The 17,866-nt window shown below is 52.4% G+C and overlaps 2 protein-coding genes across 2 annotated transcripts; both read right to left on the reverse strand.

The window, feature by feature from the left end:
- Positions 1-2,826: 2,826 nt before the first annotated feature.
- Positions 2,827-6,057, reverse strand: LOC142026362 (ubiquitin carboxyl-terminal hydrolase 42-like). The gene is made up of 8 exons (XM_075019317.1): positions 5,763-6,057; positions 5,239-5,349; positions 5,061-5,163; positions 4,852-4,919; positions 4,620-4,690; positions 4,080-4,162; positions 3,735-3,846; positions 2,827-3,416 (listed from the first exon to the last, which is right to left on the reverse strand). Exons 1-8 carry the CDS (start codon positions 5,947-5,949, stop codon positions 3,177-3,179), a joined length of 975 nt encoding a protein of 324 aa, XP_074875418.1. The 5' UTR covers positions 5,950-6,057; the 3' UTR covers positions 2,827-3,176.
- Positions 6,058-9,730: 3,673 nt separating this feature from the next.
- LOC142026371 (ubiquitin carboxyl-terminal hydrolase 42-like) lies at positions 9,731-13,139 on the reverse strand. The gene is made up of 9 exons (XM_075019328.1): positions 13,124-13,139; positions 12,321-12,524; positions 11,765-11,875; positions 11,587-11,689; positions 11,372-11,439; positions 11,141-11,211; positions 10,512-10,594; positions 10,152-10,263; positions 9,731-9,886 (listed from the first exon to the last, which is right to left on the reverse strand). Exons 1-9 carry the CDS (start codon positions 13,137-13,139, stop codon positions 9,731-9,733), a joined length of 924 nt encoding a protein of 307 aa, XP_074875429.1.
- Between the last annotated feature and the right edge of the window lie 4,727 nt (positions 13,140-17,866).

Here is a 17,866-nt window from a genome sequence, read left to right on the forward strand (position 1 = left end):
AGAGTTGCAGATCAAAAGATGACTGGAAAAAGCATGTAGAAATCTTTGGAAAAGAGAAAATGTAACACAGTAAAAGGCATAGCAGAAATTAAAAACTGAAGTCGGAGACATTGGTTTTTGGAGGTTTTTTTCTTCCTTTGAACTGTGGGAGAGACTAATTTTGGAATGAACTGTCAAAGGAAATGATGACTAGACGCTCTCAGGCAGGAGCCTTTATGTTTCCAAGACGTTCAATTTGGCGCTGAGATACATAGATGAAAATGGCCATTGCGTGCAGGAGGTTGGAGTAGATGATCTTCCTTTGGTGTACCTGACCCTCCAAGCAGCGTACCTTGGTACAGGCACATACAGTATGGTGTCGGGGTTTAACCCCAGCCAGCAACTAAGCACCGCGCAGCCGCTCGCTCACTTCCCCCCCCCCCAGTGGGATGGGGGAGAGGATTGGGGGTAAAGTCAAACTTGTGGGTTGAGATAAAGACAGTGTAATGGGACAGAAAAAGAAGAAAATAATAATAATGATGAGAATAATAAAAGAATGAGAATATGCAAAACAAGTGATGCAGAGTGCAATTGCTCACCACTCGCTGACCGATGCCCAGTTAGATCCCAAGCAGCAGCTCGCCCCCCCTGCCCAACTCCCCGCAGTTTATATACTGCACATGACGTCACACAGTATGGAATACCCCTTTGGCCAGTTTGGCTCAGCTGTCCTGGCTGTGTCCTTTCCCAACTCCTTGTGCCCCTCCAGCTTTCTTGCTGGCTGGGCATGAGAAGCTGAAAAGTCCTTGACATAGTATAAATACTACTTAGCAACAGCTGAAAACGTCAGTGTGTTATCAACATTCTTCTCATACTGAACCCAAAACATAGCACTATGCCAGCTACTAGAAAGAAAATTAACTCTATTCTGGCTGAAACTAGGACATATGGCATGCCAAAATCCTCTTCAGTCTGACTACAAGTACAAAGAAGCATTAGAAATACCACGCTTAAGTCCCTCTGGATTAGTATTTCATCTGCTTGTGTTGTGAATACTGAAGGACTGCATCTGAAGGGGAGAGATGCTTTTTTCCAGTTTTATCCTTTTGCTGCCACCAGGCAGCAGATTAGGGCTGAGACAGGGCAACTCTAGCCCACCAAGTTCATTATCCAGTTATATACTCACCCACCCCAAGTTTGCCAAATTCCTTTGTTATGGCTGTTTATAGCTCCTGCCTCCACAGTCTTCCATGGCAATGAGTTTTGCACCGTGTAATTGAGTCTTGGCGGGGATGTGGAACTCCTCCCCCCCCCCCCTTTTCTTTATTTTAAACCTGTTATTTGATTGTTTCTTTAGGTTTCAACCAGTTCTTGTCTTGTAAGAAATCGTGTCTAATCATTGGGGTATTGCTATTCATAATTTCACATTTATTTTACACCTCTCATACAGGAACAGTTTGGCGTTGTGGGTTGTTCTTCTTGCCCCAAGTGATTGCCTGATGTGCGTCTCCGGGGTGCTGAAACCCTCCTCCTCCGTGCTGAGGGGTCACACTCGGTGCTGTGCACAAACTGGCTGCAGAGGTCAGAGCCCCGATGTGGGGATCTGCTCCGCTTTCTCGGCCGCAGCTGAGCGTGCTCCCGAGCAGCCCTGGGTGTGGGAGCCCGCTTGGAGCTGGCATTGGAGGGCCCTGCAGCCGCATCATCCCTTGGGGCTCGGTCATGACGTGGAGGACTTGCTCTCCGCCTCCTCTTCCTCCTCGCGGAGCGGTGGTAGTCCGTGGTCTCCACAACCCGGCTGCGGAGAGCGTAGCCCTGCCGCAGGGATCTGCTCTGCTTCTGCATTGGCAGGGTTTGCTCCTGAGCAGCACTGGGTGCAGGAGCCGACTGGGAGGTGCCGTTGGAGGGCCCTGGAGCAGCAGCATCCCTGGGAGCGTGATCACGACTTGGAGGACTCCTCCTCCTCTTCCTCCTCCTCGTCCCTGTTGAGTGGTCGTAGTCTGTGGTGTCCACCAACCAGCTCCGGACATCTCTTCCCCACTGCGGGGATCTGCTCCGGGCCCTCTCCCTGGCACCGTTCCTCTGGCAGCGGGAAGAAGGGCTGCATCCGTGCTCCTCTTTGGTGCTGTCTTCTTGCACGGTGTGCAGAGGGGCAAGTGGTGGAGAGCAGACCGGGCACGCAGCTTTCCTTCTGGACACCAGCCTCAGGCAGCCGCAGAAGAAGCGATGCAAGCAGGAGCCCACGTAGGAGGCGATGCTGAGCCTGCCTGGCCAGCCTGCAGATGCCTCCCATGCACCTGCCTGGGTTAGCTGTCTGGTGCTGGCTGGTGCAGAGGAGCTGCTGTCCTCTGGAGAGTCCTCCATGCCCACCGCCATGTCCTGCAAAGAGAGCTGTGCAAAGGTCCTGCCCTTTCCTGCTGAAAGGACCTGAACAGTGGGGAAACCCCAGCAGCTGTGGGAGGGGACAGCTAAGGGCCTCCCAAAGCCTCTCCTGGAGGGCTGCAAAGGCAGAAGGGCCAAAGGCGGACAAATGGGGTGGATCGAGGTGGGATGCTTTGAGAGGGAGCAGCCTTGCGGCTGTGAAGAAAGCGGCAGCGTGGGAGGGAGAAGAGAGCAATGCCAAGATCCCAGAAAGAAATCTGCTGTCCCTCTGGTGCCCTGAGCCACCTCCCCAGGTTACCTTAGTCCTAGGAGGCAGACCCTCTGGTCCCACAGCATCCTCCTGCTTGCCCTCGGCCCCGCATTGACTGAGGGAGGAACAGGCATATGCTGGTGCCAGTGAGGAAGGCACCCTTTCTCCCATTTTCAAATCAGAGCACCTGGAGAAAAAATTTCGATGCACCATCGATCAGAATTTCTTCCTACCAGCTAACCTAATCCTACCCTCTTTCAGTTTAAAACCGTTCCCCCTAGTCCTATCACTACAATCCCTCGTAAAAAGTCCCTTCCCGTCTTTCCCTTACTCTCCTGTTATTACCTGACGTAAAACAGCAAATAGGCTTGCTGCTGGAGGACCGTGCTGATGTCACAATGACCCACAGATGAATCGTTCATCTCGTACCACAGTCCATTGCTGGCCTGTAAAAAAAAAAAAGGCAACGATATGAATCGTTGTTCATCAGGAGATGAACTGCATGGTTTCCCCACAAAAACGCAGGCAGAAAAACTCCAGAACCGCCAAAACAAACCCAAGCCAGCCTCTAAGGAGACGTTCTCCCCCAAATCCTTGGCTGCCGGTACCATTGCCGTGAAAGTTTGTCTTCCTTTTTCTCTTGGCGTGGAAGGAAGTTTCTCTTTACCTTTGTGTAGCAGAAATAGTGTCCCGAATGACACCCGTTACCGCTGTGCACCAGGACAGCGTATAAAGAGTAGAAGAGCGACTCTCCGTCTGGCTGAGACATGTACGGGCGAAGATCCAAGCAGTTGGAATACTTCACGACCTACGGAGAGACCAAGAGTGCTCAGAAATGATCCTGAAATACTACACGAAATATCCCTCCAAGACCAGGGGCCAGAGGTGTATAAATACATCTTTGGGGCTCACGAACACTTGGTTTTTCCCTAAAGCAACCTAAAGGTAATGGTTTGGGTGGCAGGAAACTATTGTCGGCCAAAGAGTACGTCCTTGTCTTCCCGCAGCAACTCTTCTCTTTCCAGAAGGGAACACAATAAAACTCAACAGCTTGTGAAAGTGCGGACCACCATGAGAAATATCCCGCTCCGGGAAGAAAAACGTTGCCCTCTGGTTGCATACTCACCTTGTTGATCTTCCCGCCGGTGAAATCTTCGAACCTTTTCAGGCACACCGTGAGGACCCTGGGCGCGCCATGGATTGTAAACCTCTTGGAGGCGGCGACCATCTTGTTACACCTTGAAACCGAGCACAGAGCCTTCGTATATGCCCTATCTTGCCCCAAAAAGGCCAGACACCCTTTCGTGTCTCCCCCACCCCTACGCTGTTTTAAGGCTGCTCAGATGCATAAAGCCATATTAAAATATCTGTGCCTGATCATTGCGCATCTAACCTACGCGAAAAGATGGCTTATGCTGGAGTATGCGCAGCACCTTCACGCAGGATCTAATATTGTTAATAATCATCTTACTGGCTGCATTTAAAGCAGTTTTCGCCATCCAGCTGCTCGGGTTTCACAAAGTCCGCCAGCGCTGCGGTGACAGATGAGGCTGCCTGGAGGAGTGAGAAAGGAGAGAGATGATCTCCGGGAAATACTGATCTCCGGGAAATGTCCTCGCCCAAACACTTTATCAAGAGTTGACAAGACGACCCAGGTAGCTGACGCTGAGGAGAGACGCTGTGGACCCGCGAGGAGGCAGAAAGAGGGTACGATGCCGAATATTTCCCTCAATTCCTGGGGCTATCCAGAGTTACGTCTCTGTGCCACTGCTCGGTTCAGCTACCGATGGTGTGCAGGGTCATCGATAACGAAAATAATACAACCCGTCAGCCTAGGGGTCCGACGGGTGTCGAGGGAGGGCAAAAAGAAGAAGGATGCAGAGGGATCCTTCCATTCTGCCGCCAAGCTCTCTTGTGTTCACACTACGTGTTTTTTAAAGCAACTGTGTTGATTCTGGAAAGCTACGGGGGCCTTGGCGACATCTCGAAGCACGATTACAAACTCCCTTACTTTGATATCCAAAGGAATGTCCAGAAAGGCCTCGTAGGAATCGGAAACCGCTTTGCAGCTCGAGCACGTGACTGGAAGGAAATTCAAAATGCTCAGGGATAGGGGAAGTCGACCAGCTGTGCCGCTCTACGTCCTTCACACCTACTACGCCAGTCACACCATCGGCTGCTCATCACAGGCAGACAGAAGGACACGGACAATTCCAAGGAGAGCAACGGTTGTGGAAAAGTACCTCTGGATCGCAGAAGGCCCCCAAATATTTGGTGGACGATGGTAGTCGATTCAGAAGAGATGTCCAAGCTGGAAATAAATGGTAAGGCAGAGAGTTATTATCATCTCCTCCAGGTGTGAAAGCCCTGGGCATAGTTCTTCCTTGATGGCACTACACCAAGGAGTCCGAAGGGCTTGGGAACATTGCAAAATTAATTTGCTGGTGCTTACTTGCTGATTCCATTCAGACAAGCTCTCTGCATGGCATCAACAGTGTAACGTAAGAACTCGTGGGCATCCTCCTGCGTGCCAAGCTGGAAATGTTCTCCTATTACTAAAAAAGAAGAAGTTAGTAGCTTTCTCCTACAAGAACAGAAGAAAACTCGTCCAAGCCCCTGAGATGACTCACGTGAGAGAACACTGATGACAGCCGAAGGGTAGATGGCACTGCCCGAGGAGCGCAGGACTCTGTTAACGTGGCTTTCCATTCTACACATCACGCAGAAGCCTCGCTGGTGACCTGAAGAGGAAAGGAGGGAAGCAAGAGCCTTGGGTGAGCAAAATATCCACAGCGATGGGAAACCTAGTGGGGATTTTGAAGTTCTAAGTCTCCCCATCCCAACAAGCCCAGGCCGTTTTAGTGCAGAGAAAACTTTCTTCAGAGGGATGTTAAGCTGACAGAATATTTCAATAAAGCAAAGAGGGTTTAACCTGCAGGAATAGGGACCAAGACCTGGGGCTAGAAAGGGGTGCCCTTCTGAAGATGAACACGGCTCGATACGACAGGTGCCTTCTAGGCTTGAGCATTCAAAGACGACCAACTCGGGGGAACTGGGAAAGAAGGGCTGCTTTTTTTCTCTTCAATTCCAGATTCTTGGAATCCTGGGGAAGTGCCTGACAGGTTGACAAGGAGACGTTCCTCAAAGTACTCACACGACTGGCTGTGCTCACGAGACAGCAGGTAGTTGGCCAGAGGTGGGGTGTAGGTCAGGCACTGCAGGATGGAGTTGAGGAAACACAGATTGCCCGGGTTGTGGAGTCCGGCTCCAGCTCTCCATTGCTGCTGCCAGTCCATGTAAATCCTCTCCGGTGGAAAAAGGATCCTTTGCGGCGGAGCCATCCCCTCAGTGACGACTGCAGGGAAACGACATTTGAAAAGAGATGAGACAATATTGTTGCACGAAAGCACATGTAAAAAAGTTGAGTTCTCGACAGGAGTACGACCAGCTTAAACATCCAACCTGGAAGCATCAGGGGAAGCCTAACGCTGCCATCGAAAGTTTTCTGGTCAAGAAAGAGTTTTGGAAAACAATGTGTTGCCCTGCTTGCTTTCCCTAAAGTCCAACAAAGCCACACTTGGACTTCTACCTTCCTTTCCCTCTAGAGTCTTGAACTTCAGTATCAAGCCTTCCCTCTTCCTGACTGTAATTTCAGGAAAACAAGCCCAGAAGGTAACCCTACTAATGTCAGATCTTTCTACGAGCAATGTCTTCTTTCGAAGACTGTACACAGTGGCAGAGCAGTGACCAAAAAACGCGTCTCCCTGCTTGAAAACACCTGGGTAAGTCTGGGTGCCATCAGGAAATGCCCCAGAATTCCCTCTCGGTTGTCAGGACCTCAACATTTAGGGACGGAGCACCAGCCACCTCCATTGCCTTTGGGGATTCCCAGAACCCAAGCCTGCTGCCGAAGGTGTTACTCACAGGACTCGTTCCCCATCACGGCCATCGCTCCTCGCCGGAACAGAGGGCAAAGCTCGGGATGACAAAGGATCTCAGGACACGCTCCGGAAAGACAAGACCGGCGCAAATTCCGTCACCTGATGGCAAAGAAATAATCGTAGCTCAACAAAATGATTAAAAATCTTCCGGCCGCTACTTTAACATCTGCCTTTGCCGTGCTCCTTTTCTGCCTCCTTTCCTACCGCTTCTTGCCGTTCTAGGCTGAGCCCAACGCCTCGGACTACGCTACCACCCCCTCTACTTACCTATCCTAGGATATAATAAAGAAATAATAATTAGCAAACAGGAACTCTGCCCATAGCCCACCTCTGGCCAGCCCATCAAGGTGCAACAGCTCAGCCTACAGCTCCGACGGTATAGACCAGCCTATACTTTTATCCCGTTATCTACCCACTCTATGATCTGCCCTGAAAGTCAAACCATAATTACCTTTGTGCGAGGATGGCAGTTGAGAAGAAGCGAGCAGTAAACGATAAATGGTTGGGAAAAACCCCAAAACCAGTAGGCATTCAAGGAGCAGAGGAAGGAGCCGAGCTATCCCGAAGGCCAGCTCAGCCCAACTGGCTGCCCCTGGCTCGCTTTTTGGGATGCCAAAGCCGCGGCCAGGTGAGGTCACAAACGCCGGGCGGGCACCGCATCGCTGCCCCTTTGTGACACGGGGGCTGTGGCCACGGACCGGGCACCTCAGGTAGCCAGCAACTGGGAGCCACTGGGCTTCCCCACGTACTGCTGGCAAAGGGCTGGTCATCCCTTGAACAGAGCTCCCACGTCTTCCCTGAGCCGCACCAGCCAGATGAATAAAAAGCTGCCCAGGGCCGTAATGAAGCGTCTTCACATCCGGGTTGACCTTGGATTTCTTTTCCACTCTTCCCAGGTCCAGGATTGCGTCTGAAGAGGTTCGTGTAGCGAAGCACGTGGTCTCTCGCGGGTTTATTTCCAATGGATTTTTAATCTGCCCCTCGAGATAGCGATGGGAAACCTAGTGGGGATTTTGAAGTTCTAAGGACAGTCGGCCACAGGCTGACTCTGAACTGGCGCTGCCAAAGAAACGTCTTCAGCAACTGCGCTGGGTTGACCTTGGTTGGCTGCCAGGCCCCCACCCAGCTGCTCTCTCACACCCTCGAGCTCCAAAAAAACCATTTGTACGTGGCTTTTTAGCACCTTCGCAGTTCGTAGAATCATTTAGGTTGGAAAAGACCTTCAAGGTCATTGACTCCAACCAGCAACCATGCCCACTAAACCACGTCTTGAAGTGCCTCGTCTACGCGCTTTTTGAACCCCTCCAGGGATGGTGACCCCACTGCTTCCCTGGGCAGCCTGTTCCAACGCCTGACAACCCTTCCAGTAAAGGATTTTTTTTCTAATATCCAAACTAAACCTCCCCTGGTGCAACTTGAGGCCGTTTTCTCTCCTCCTACCCCTAGTTACTTGATAGTAGAGACCAGCACCCACCTCACTACACCCTCCTTTCGGGTAGTTGTAGAGAGTGATCAGGTCTACTCTCACCCTCCTTTTCTCCAGACTAAACCACCCCAGTTCCCTCAGCCGCTTCTCCTAAGTTCTCCAGACCCTTCTCCTTGGCCTCCAGACCCTTCACCAACTTGGTTGCCCTTCTCTGGACACGCTCCAGCACCTCAATGTCTTTCCCGTAGCGAGGGGCCCAAAACCGAACCCAGGACTCGAGGTGTCACCTCACCGGTGCCCACTACAGGGGGACAACCACCTCCCTGCTCCTGCTGGCCACACCATTTCTGATACAGGCCAGGATGCCGTTGGCCGTCTTGGCCACCTGGGCACACTGCTGGCTCATCTTCAGCCGGCTGTCGACCAACACCCCCAGGTCTTCTTCTGCCAGGCAGCTTTCCAGCCACTCTTCCCCAAACCTGTAGCGCTGCGTGGATTCTTTGTGACCCAAGCGCAGGACCCGGCACTTGTTGAACCTCATACAATTGGCCTCGTCCCATCCATCCAGCCTGTCCAGATCCCCCTGTAGAGCCTTCCTACCCTCCAGCAGATCAACCCTCCCTCCCAACTTGGCGTCGTCGCCAAACTTGCTGAGGGTGCACTCCATCCCCTGGAGAAAAAAAGAGTGATCTGCATTTAGGGCTGTTCTTGCAGCTTTCTCTGGGGTTCAGTCATTTTCTTGGAGCGGTTTCTACAACAGACAGAAGACGTAACCAAGACTACAAATGGGAAAATTGATTGGGGTCTAACCCACCAGGTCTGCCCCTGTCAGAGCAAGTCCTCGTCTTTATCATCCCTACGGCCTCCATTTCATAGAATCATAGAATCATCGAATGGTGTGGGTTGGAAGGGACCTTAAAGATCATCTAGGTCCAAGCCCCCTGCCATGGGCAGGGACACCTTCCACTAGACCAGGTTGCTCAAAGCCCCATCCAACCTGGCCTTGAACACCTCCAGGGAGGGGGCATCCACAACCCCTCTGGGAAAACTCTCCCAGTGTTTCACCACCCTCACCGTAAAGAATTTCTTCCTAATATCTAATCTAAATCTTCCCTCTCTCACTTTAAAACTGTTACCCCTCGTCCTATCGCTACACTCCCTGATAGAGAGTCCCGCCCCATCTTTCCTGTAGGCCCCCTTTAACTACTCTTCTCTACATTAGCCAGCTTCAGACAGCAGGCAAGTTCCACTTTACACCAGGGCAGCAGCCTGAAGCCCAGCAAGGGAAGATAAGGACTGACGGGGGGTAGTTCAGATTCAACAGCACTGAAGGAGGCAGGTAGTAATTGTCTCCTATGACAGAAAGAGAAACAGGCAGGAGGAGAAGAAAAAGAGCAAAGCCAGGAAAAGGAAACGTATTCTGAACACATTTTAACACTTGTCATCACCTGACATAAAACAGCAAATAGGCTCGCTGCCTGAGAACTGTCTTGATGCCACAACCATTCACAACCATTCACAGCCATATCATTCATCTCGTACCACAGTCCATTGCTGGCCTGCAAAGAAAGGCATCAGTCTCTGGAGATGAACCGCATGGTTTCTCCACAAAAACACAGGCGGAAAACTACAGAACCAAGAGTACGCCAACACAAATCCAACCCAGCCCCTAAGGAGACCTTCTCCCCCCAACCCTTGGCCGCCAGTTACGCTGCCGGGAAGGTTTGTCTTCCCCAGCACACATTTTTTCCCTTGCTAGGAAGGAAGTTGCTTTGTGTAGCACAAATAGTGTCCTGCACGACAGCTGTCACCACGATGCACCAGGACAGCATATAAGGAGTAGAGGAGCACTTCTCCGGCTGTCTGGGACATGTATGGCTGAAGATCCAAGTACTCAGGATACTCCACAACCTACAGGGAGACCAGGAGGGCTCAGAAACGATCCTGAAGTACTACATGAAATAGCCTTCAACAGGCATGGTTTGGCTGGCAGGAAACTGCTCCCGGCCAAAGCAGCTCTGTCGGAGCAGAGTACATGCTTGTCTTCCCACCGGAACTCTCCTCTCCTCGGAAGGGAACACGAAAAAGCCAACAGGAACAGCTTGTGAAAGAGCGTACTGCTTTGGGAAATCTCCTGCTCCGGGAAGAGAAAGTTGCCCTCCAGTGGCATACACACCTTGCTGATCTTCCTGCCGGTGCAATCTTCAAACTTTTTCAGACACACTGTGAGAACCTTGGGCGCGCAATGGACTGTAAACCCCTTGGAGGCAGCAACCATCTTGTCACACCTTGAAAGCAAGCACAGAGCCAAGTGCTGAAATGCACCCAATTTTCCCCCAAGAAGACCAGACAAGCTTTCTTGTCTCACACAGCCTTACACTATTTTAAGGCTATTCAGTACCATAAGGCCATATTAAAAAAAAGCTGCGTCTCGTTATCGTGCATTAAGCCTATGTGAAACGATGACTTCTGCTCAATGACATGCAGCACCTTCCCGCAGGATCTAGTACTACTGGGTCGCTAGTAATCATCTTACTTGCTACACTTAAAGCAGTTTTCACCATCCAGCTGCTCCGGTCTCACAAAGTCCTCCAGAGCTGCAGTGACAGAAGAGGCTGCCTGGAGGAGTGAGAGAGGAGAGCAGTGAGCTGCGGGCAATGCCCTTGCCCAAACACTTACTAGGACTTGACAAGAAGACCCAGGTAGCTGATGCTGAGGAGACGCGCTGTGAACCCGCAAGCAGTGTCCAGAAGGAGGCAGAAAGAGGGTATGATGCTGAACATTTCCCTCAGGGAACTGAATTCCTGAGGGATTCCCGGGGCTATCAAGAGCTACTTCCCTGTGGCACTGCAGGGTCATCAATAATGAAAACGATACAACCCATCAGCCTGGGAGCCAGATGGGGTGCTGAGGGAGGGCAAAAGGAAGAAGGATGAGAGAACATCAAGGGTGCAGAGAGGATAATTCGTACTTGTCCAGCTTAAAGCCAGCACCTACAAGGAGATCAATGCCATGGCCTCCCCGGAAGAACTCAGCCCATTCCACTTCTGACCCTCCACCAAGCTCTCTTGTGTTCGCAGCATACGTTTTTAAGTCAACAGCATGGATTGCGGAAAGCTACAGGGGCCTTGGGATGTCTTGAAGCACAGCTATAAACCCTCTTACTTTTATATCCAAAGGGACATCCAGGAAAGCCTCGTAGGAATCGGAAACTGCTTTGCAGCTCAAGCACGTGACTGGAAGGCAAATCAAAATGCTCAGCGATAGGGGAAGTCACTGGCTGTGCCAGTTTCCGTCCTTCATACCTACTACGCCGGTCACACGATTGGCTGTTTATCACAGGCCAACAGAAGGGCACAGACAATTCCAAGTTGAGCGATAGTTGCGGAAAAGTACCTCTGGATCTCAGAAAGCCCCCAAATGTTTGATGGATGATGGTAGTTGCTTGAGAAGACATGCCCAACCTGGAAATAAATGGGAAGGCAGAGAGTGATCTCCTCCAAGAGTCTTGCTTTGTCTGAAAGCCCCGGGCATAGGTTTTCCTTGGTGGGAGTACAGCAAGGAGTCCAAAGGGCTTGGGAACATCGAAAAGGTAATTTGCTTGTGCTTACTCGCTGCTTCCACTCAGACAAGCTGTCTGCATGGCATCGACAGTATAGCGTAGGAACTCGTGGGCATCTTCCTGCCTGCCAAGCTGGAAATCTTCTCCTATGCCTAAGAAAGAAGAAGTTAATAATTCTCTCCTACAAGAAGGGGAGAAAACCTGTAAAAGCACCTGAAATGACTTACGTGTGAGGACGTTGATGACAGCGCTAGGCTGGATGGCACTGTCCGAGGAATGCAGGACCTCGTTAACGTGCGCTTCCATTATGCACATCATGCAGAAGTCTTGCTGACAACCTGAAGAGGGAGAGAGGGAGGGAGGGAAGCAAGCTCTTCAGGTTAGCATAATAGCCATAGCGATGGGAAACCTCATGGAGATCCTGAAATTTTAAGAACAGTCTCCACTCCTCCCAAGGTGCCAACGTCCCAACAAGCTCGGGACATTTTAGTGCGTAGAAAAGTTTCTTCAGAGGGATGCTTAACTGACAGAAGTTTTCTGTGCAATAAGCAAAGAGAGTTTGACTTGCAGGAATAGGGACCAAGACCCAGGGCTAGAAAGAAGTGCCTCTCTGAAGATGAACACACCTAGATAAGGCGAGCGGCTGCTAGGCCTGAGTGTTCAAAGAACAACTCCTCGTGGGGTCAACAAAGAAGGACTGCTTTTCTCCTAAATCAGATTCCAGATTCTGGGAATCCTGGGGAAGTGCCCAACAGATGTACAAGGAGATGTTCCTCAAAGTACTCAACGACTGGCTGTGCTCACGAGAGAGCAGGTAGTTGGCCAGAGGGGCTGTGTACGTCAGGCACTGCAGGACGGAGTTGACGAAGCACGTATTGCCCAGGTTGTGCAGTCCCGCTCCAGCTCTCTGTCTTTGCTGCCAATCCATGCGAATCTTCTCCGGGGGAAAGAGGATCCTTTGTTGTGGAGCCATTTCCTTGGCAATGACTGCAGGGAAATGACATTTGAAAAGAGATGACACGATTTTGTTGCACAAAAGCTTTTTTAAAAGTCGAGTTCTGTACAGGAGCACTCAGGACAACCAGCTCTAACCTCCAACCCAGAAACACTGGGGGAAGCCTAATGCTCCCATTGATATTTACTGGTCAAGAAACAGTTTTGGAAGATAGGCTGCACCCCTGCTTATTTTGCCAGAAGTGCAACAAGCCCGCACTCTGATTTCTGTGCCCAGGGCTACCTTCCTTTCCCTCTCGAGACTTGAATTGGATTCTCAGGTCAAGTCTCCCCTCTTCCTGATTGTAAATTGATGAAAACAAGCAAGTATCTAGCACAGAAGGTAACCCGACTGATGTCAGATCTTTCTGCGAGCAAGGTCATCTTTCAAAGTCTTGTACTAGTGGCAGAGGAGTGACAGAGGAGCGTTTCCCTGCGTCTAATCGGAAGCACCTGGCTAAGTCTGGCTGCTGTCAGGAAATGCCCCAGAATTCACTCTAGGTTGTCAGCACATTCAGGGATGGAGCACCAGCCACGTCCTTTGCCTTTGGGGATTCACAAAGCCTAAGCCTGCTGGCGAAGCCGTTACTTACAGGAGTCGTTCCCCATTGCGGCCATCACTCCTCTCAGGAACAGAGGGAAAAGCTTTGGATGACAAAGGAGGTCAGGACGTGCTCCAGAAAGAGAAGATCGGCGCCAATCCTGTCTCCTGATCACAAAGAAATAACTGTAACTCAACAAAATGCTGAAAAAAAACCCCAAACGCAACCCACAGAACAGCATCCGCCACCAACAGTGTTTCAGTGGCACTTGTAACCGCTGTCGAGCTGCAGGCTGATGGCCCCACTGTCCCTGTCACAGGACTCCAGTTGCCAGCAATTACCGAGGCCCTTTTGAAAGACTGCATTGCGTGTCACCTTCTCTGAAGAGGACCTGCTGCTTACCTGTGGCTAGCCTTAGCAGCAGAGCCCTCGGGCTCTCCAGCCCACACTTGCTCACCTTGGATGCAGGAGTGACCGGCTTTCGGCCACTATTTTAACGGCTGCCTTTGCCGTGCTCCTTCTCTGTCTCCCTTCCTACCGCCTCAGTCAGGGCAGGCTTCTTGTCATTCTAGGCTGAGCCCAACGCCTCAGACTACACTGCCACCCCCTACTTACCTATCCTAGGATATGGTAAGGAAATAGCAAACAGGAACTCTACCCGTAGCCCACCTCTGGCCAGCCTATCAAGGTGTAATAGCTCAGCCTGCAGCTCGGAAGGCGCAGACCAGCCTGTACTTTCATCCCGTATCTACCTACTCTATGATCTGTCCTGAAAGTCAAATCAGAATTACCTTGGAAAGAGGATGGAAGTTGAGAATTGAGCAGTAAATGATAAATGGTTGGGAAAATGTAGGCACGCAAGTAGCAAAGGAAGGAGCTGAGGTATCCCGAAGGCCAGCTCAGCCCAACTGGCTTTTGCTGGCCTGCTTTTCAGGATCCCAAGACCTGGCCAGGTGTGCTCACAAGCAGGGGAGGCTTTCTTCTTTTTATCTTCAGAGAAGTCTGGCAGACAAAGCTGAAAGTGATGGAAACAGAACAGATGGCTAGTTTGAAGCAAAAACAAGAGGTTTTGGTGACTTAGTTTTGTCTTCAACTCGTTTTATGCCACTGCATTGGTATATCAGTGATACAGATGCTTCTTGAACCTTCCATAAGGGTGTTTTCCATGTGAAAATGCAAAAATCCCCCTGTGGTTTTCAGAGCAAAGCTAGAGAATACGTTTCGGCCTAGTATGTATGCCAAGTTTTTGGTTTACATGCATAACTGAGTTCACCCTGAGAGTCACTGCCACTATGATTCCAGTTGCCCCCAGCATGGCCCCAGAGTCCCACAGCATGGTCCTAGATGCTCCCAGTATGATGCCAGTTGCCCCCAGTGTGGTCCCACTTGCTCCCAGTATGATCCCAGATGCCCCTAGGGTGGTCCCAGTGGTCCTCATAAGTAAAGAGGGGGGGAATAGGGGATAGGGGGGACCCCAAAAATTTGAGGGCAGGGGGGCACCTACCTGTCTGCGCCAGGGAGGTGATGCTGACCGGCCGGGGCATGCTGCTCGTGCGTGGAGATATATGGGGGTGCCACCGCCAATGCTGTCACAGCCCCCCCCTTTGAAACCCCACAGCGGGGGTCTCACCTCCTGCCCCCTCACCAGCCAGGGGAGAGCTGTGGGGAGAGAAAATGGGGGGTGAGTGGGGGTGGGGAAGAGATGGGGGGACTGAACGAGAAGGGTGGGGGGAATAGGGGGGGTCACCTGAGTGCGCCGCAGCTCCCCGTACTCCGGCCGCAGCACCTCCAGCACCCTGCACTCCAGCAGGTCTGTGATGTGGAGCAGACCTTCCCAAGATGGTGGCAGGGAGAGGGTGTGGGGGGGCAGACCCTTCCAAGGTGGCGTCCAGGAAGGTGGACTCCTCTCAAGATGGCGGCCCTGAGGGAGGACAGCGTCACCTATTGCCGGGGTCCAGGACATGGCGGCCCGCTTCCTTGTGAGAGGCCAGCAGCAGGTTGGACTGCGCCCGCTGGAAACGCCAGACCTGTGGGGCAGAGGCTGTGGGGCTGGCCCCATGGCTGGTGTGGGGTGGGCTGCCCTCCATCCTCCTCCTCCTCCTCGCCTGGGACTTGTGGGTCAAGTGCTTGAGGGCGATGTCGGCCAGGCTCTTGAAGAAGAGCTTCTCCTACAGACACACCTGTGGGGAGGGGAGGAGATGGCCACCAGTGATGGAGGAGGAGGAAGGTTCACAATGGTGGCCAGGGATGAAGGAGGAGAAGGGGTCAAAATGGCAGCCAGGACGGGGCAGCAACTCACCTTGTCGGTGATGGGGAGGTAGCAGCAGCTGGCGGCGCAGACAGGGCACGGACCTGCGTGAGAAACCAGACTCGAGCACCCCTCCAAAATGGCGGTTATGAGGGAAAAAGTTTGGCAAGATGGGAGGGGGAACCCTTTGGTGAGGTGGACGGGGGGCGGGAATCCCTCCCTTCCGCCATGTTATGGATATAAGGTGAGGGGGCATCCCTCCCTTCCGCCATTTTAGGAGGTTAAGGTCAGGGGGCTCCTTCCCTTCTGCCATTTTAGGGGTTCAAGATGAGGGGGGTGCCCCTCCATTTTGTAGGGGTGAAGGGGCTCCTACCTGCGCCCCTGCACACCGCACGGAGGACGTGGCCGCACCTGGCGACGGCAAAGCGGGCTCCCTCTTGGCATAAGCAGCGCTTGTACTGGAACCAGTCCATGCTGGGGGGGTCAGCCGCCTGCTAGGGTGTCCGTGTCCCCGTCCCCCCCTTCCGTACCACGACCTGCCGGCTGTGGCAGCGCCAGGACCCCTTCACCCCTCAGTCTGTGAGGAAACGGAAGGGCAACGGCCGTTAAAAAGGGCGGGAAGCCTGAGAGGGCGGGGCTACTGCAGAAGAGGGCGGAGTCACCGTTACAAAGGGCGAGGAGACTGACAGGGCGGAGCGACTGCGAGAGGGGGCGTGGCCAGGGTGGAAAGGGGTGGAGCCATGGCTACAGTGGGCGGGGAGCAGGCTGGGATGAACTGGAATCGTGCTGGGAGCAACTGGGAGGGACTGGAACCACACTGGGAGGAACTGGGATCATGCTGGGGGCAACTGGGGGCAACTGGAATGACGTTGGGAGTGACACTGGGAGTGACTAGGAGCAACTGGGAACGTGCTTGGAGGAACTGGGATCATGCTGGGAGCAACAGGGGGCAAATGGAATGAAGTTGGGAGTGACTCGAAGTGACTAGGAACAACTGGGTGCAGGCTGGGATTGACTGGAATCGTGCTGGGAGCAACTGGGAGGGACTGGAACCACACTGGGAGGAACTGGGATCATGCTAGGATCAACTGGGAGTAACTGGAATGACGTTGGGAGTGAGTAGAAGCAACCAGGAGCATGCTGGCAGGAACTGGGATAAAGTTGGTTGCAACTGGGATGATGTTCGGAGTAACTAAGATCAACTGGGATCATGCAGGGAGCAACTGGGAGTGACTGCAACCACACTGGGAGGACCTAGGAAGATGTTGGGAGCATCTTGGATGATCTTGGGAGTAATTAAGTTTAACTGGGATCATGCTGGGAGCAACTGGAAGTGACTGGAACCACACTGGTAGGAACTGGTATCATGTTGGGGGCATCTGGAGGCAACTGTAATGAAGTTGGGGGTGACTCAAAGTGACTAGGAGTAACTGGGAGCAGACTGGGATCCACTGGAATCGTGCTGGGAGCACCTGGGAGGGACTGGAACCACACTGGAAGGAAAAAGGATCATGCTGGAGGCAACTGGGGGCAACTGGAATGACATTGGTCGTGACTAGGAACAACCAGGAGCATGCTGGGAGGAACTAGGATCATGCTGGGAGCAACTGGGAGTGACTGGAATGACGTTGGGAGTGACATTGGGAGTGACTAGGAGCAACTGGGAACATGCTGGGAGCAAGTGGGATCATGCTGGGAGCAAGTGGGAGTGACTGGAACCACACTGGGAGCATCTGGGATCATGTTGGGGGCAACTGGGATAGTGTTAGGCGTGACTAAGATCAACAGGGATCGTGCTGGGAGCAACTGGGAGTAACTCGAACCAGACAGGTAGGAACTGGGATCATGTTGGGGGCAACTGGGGGCAACTGGAATGACATTGGCAGTGACTAGGAGCAACTGGCAACATGCTGGGAGCAACTGGGATCATGCTGGGAGCAACAGGGTGTGTCTGGAACCAGACTGGGAGCAACTGGGATCTTGTTGGGGGCAACTGTGGGCAACTGGAATGACGTTGGGAATGACATTGGGTGTGAATAGGAGTAACTGGGAACACGCTGGGAGGAACTGGGATCATTCTGGGATCAAGTGGGATGATGTTGTTGAGAGTGACTAGGATCAACTGGGATCATGCTGGGAGTAACTGGGAGGGACTGAAACCACACTGGGAGGAGCTGGGATCATGTTGGGGGCAACTGGGGGCAATTGGAATGAAGTTGAGAGTGACTCGAAGTGACTAGGAGCAAGTGGGAACATGCTGGGAGGAACAACTGGGATCATGCTGGGAGTAACTGGAACCACACAAGGAGGAATTGGGAGCTTGTTGTGGGCAACTGGGATAGTGTTGGGAGTGACTAAGATCAACAGGGATCATGCTGCGAGCAACTGGGAGTAACTGGAACCACACAAGGAGGAACTGGGAGCTTGTTGTGGGCAACTGGGATAGTGTTGGGAGTGACTAAGATCAACAGGGATCCTGCTGGGAGCAACTGGGAGTAACTGGAACCACACAAGGAGGAACTGGGAGCTTGTTGTGGGCAACTGGG

This window comes from Buteo buteo, chromosome 33 (assembly GCF_964188355.1).
Source record: "Buteo buteo chromosome 33, bButBut1.hap1.1, whole genome shotgun sequence".
In the NCBI taxonomy this organism is placed as follows: domain Eukaryota; kingdom Metazoa; phylum Chordata; class Aves; order Accipitriformes; family Accipitridae; genus Buteo; species Buteo buteo.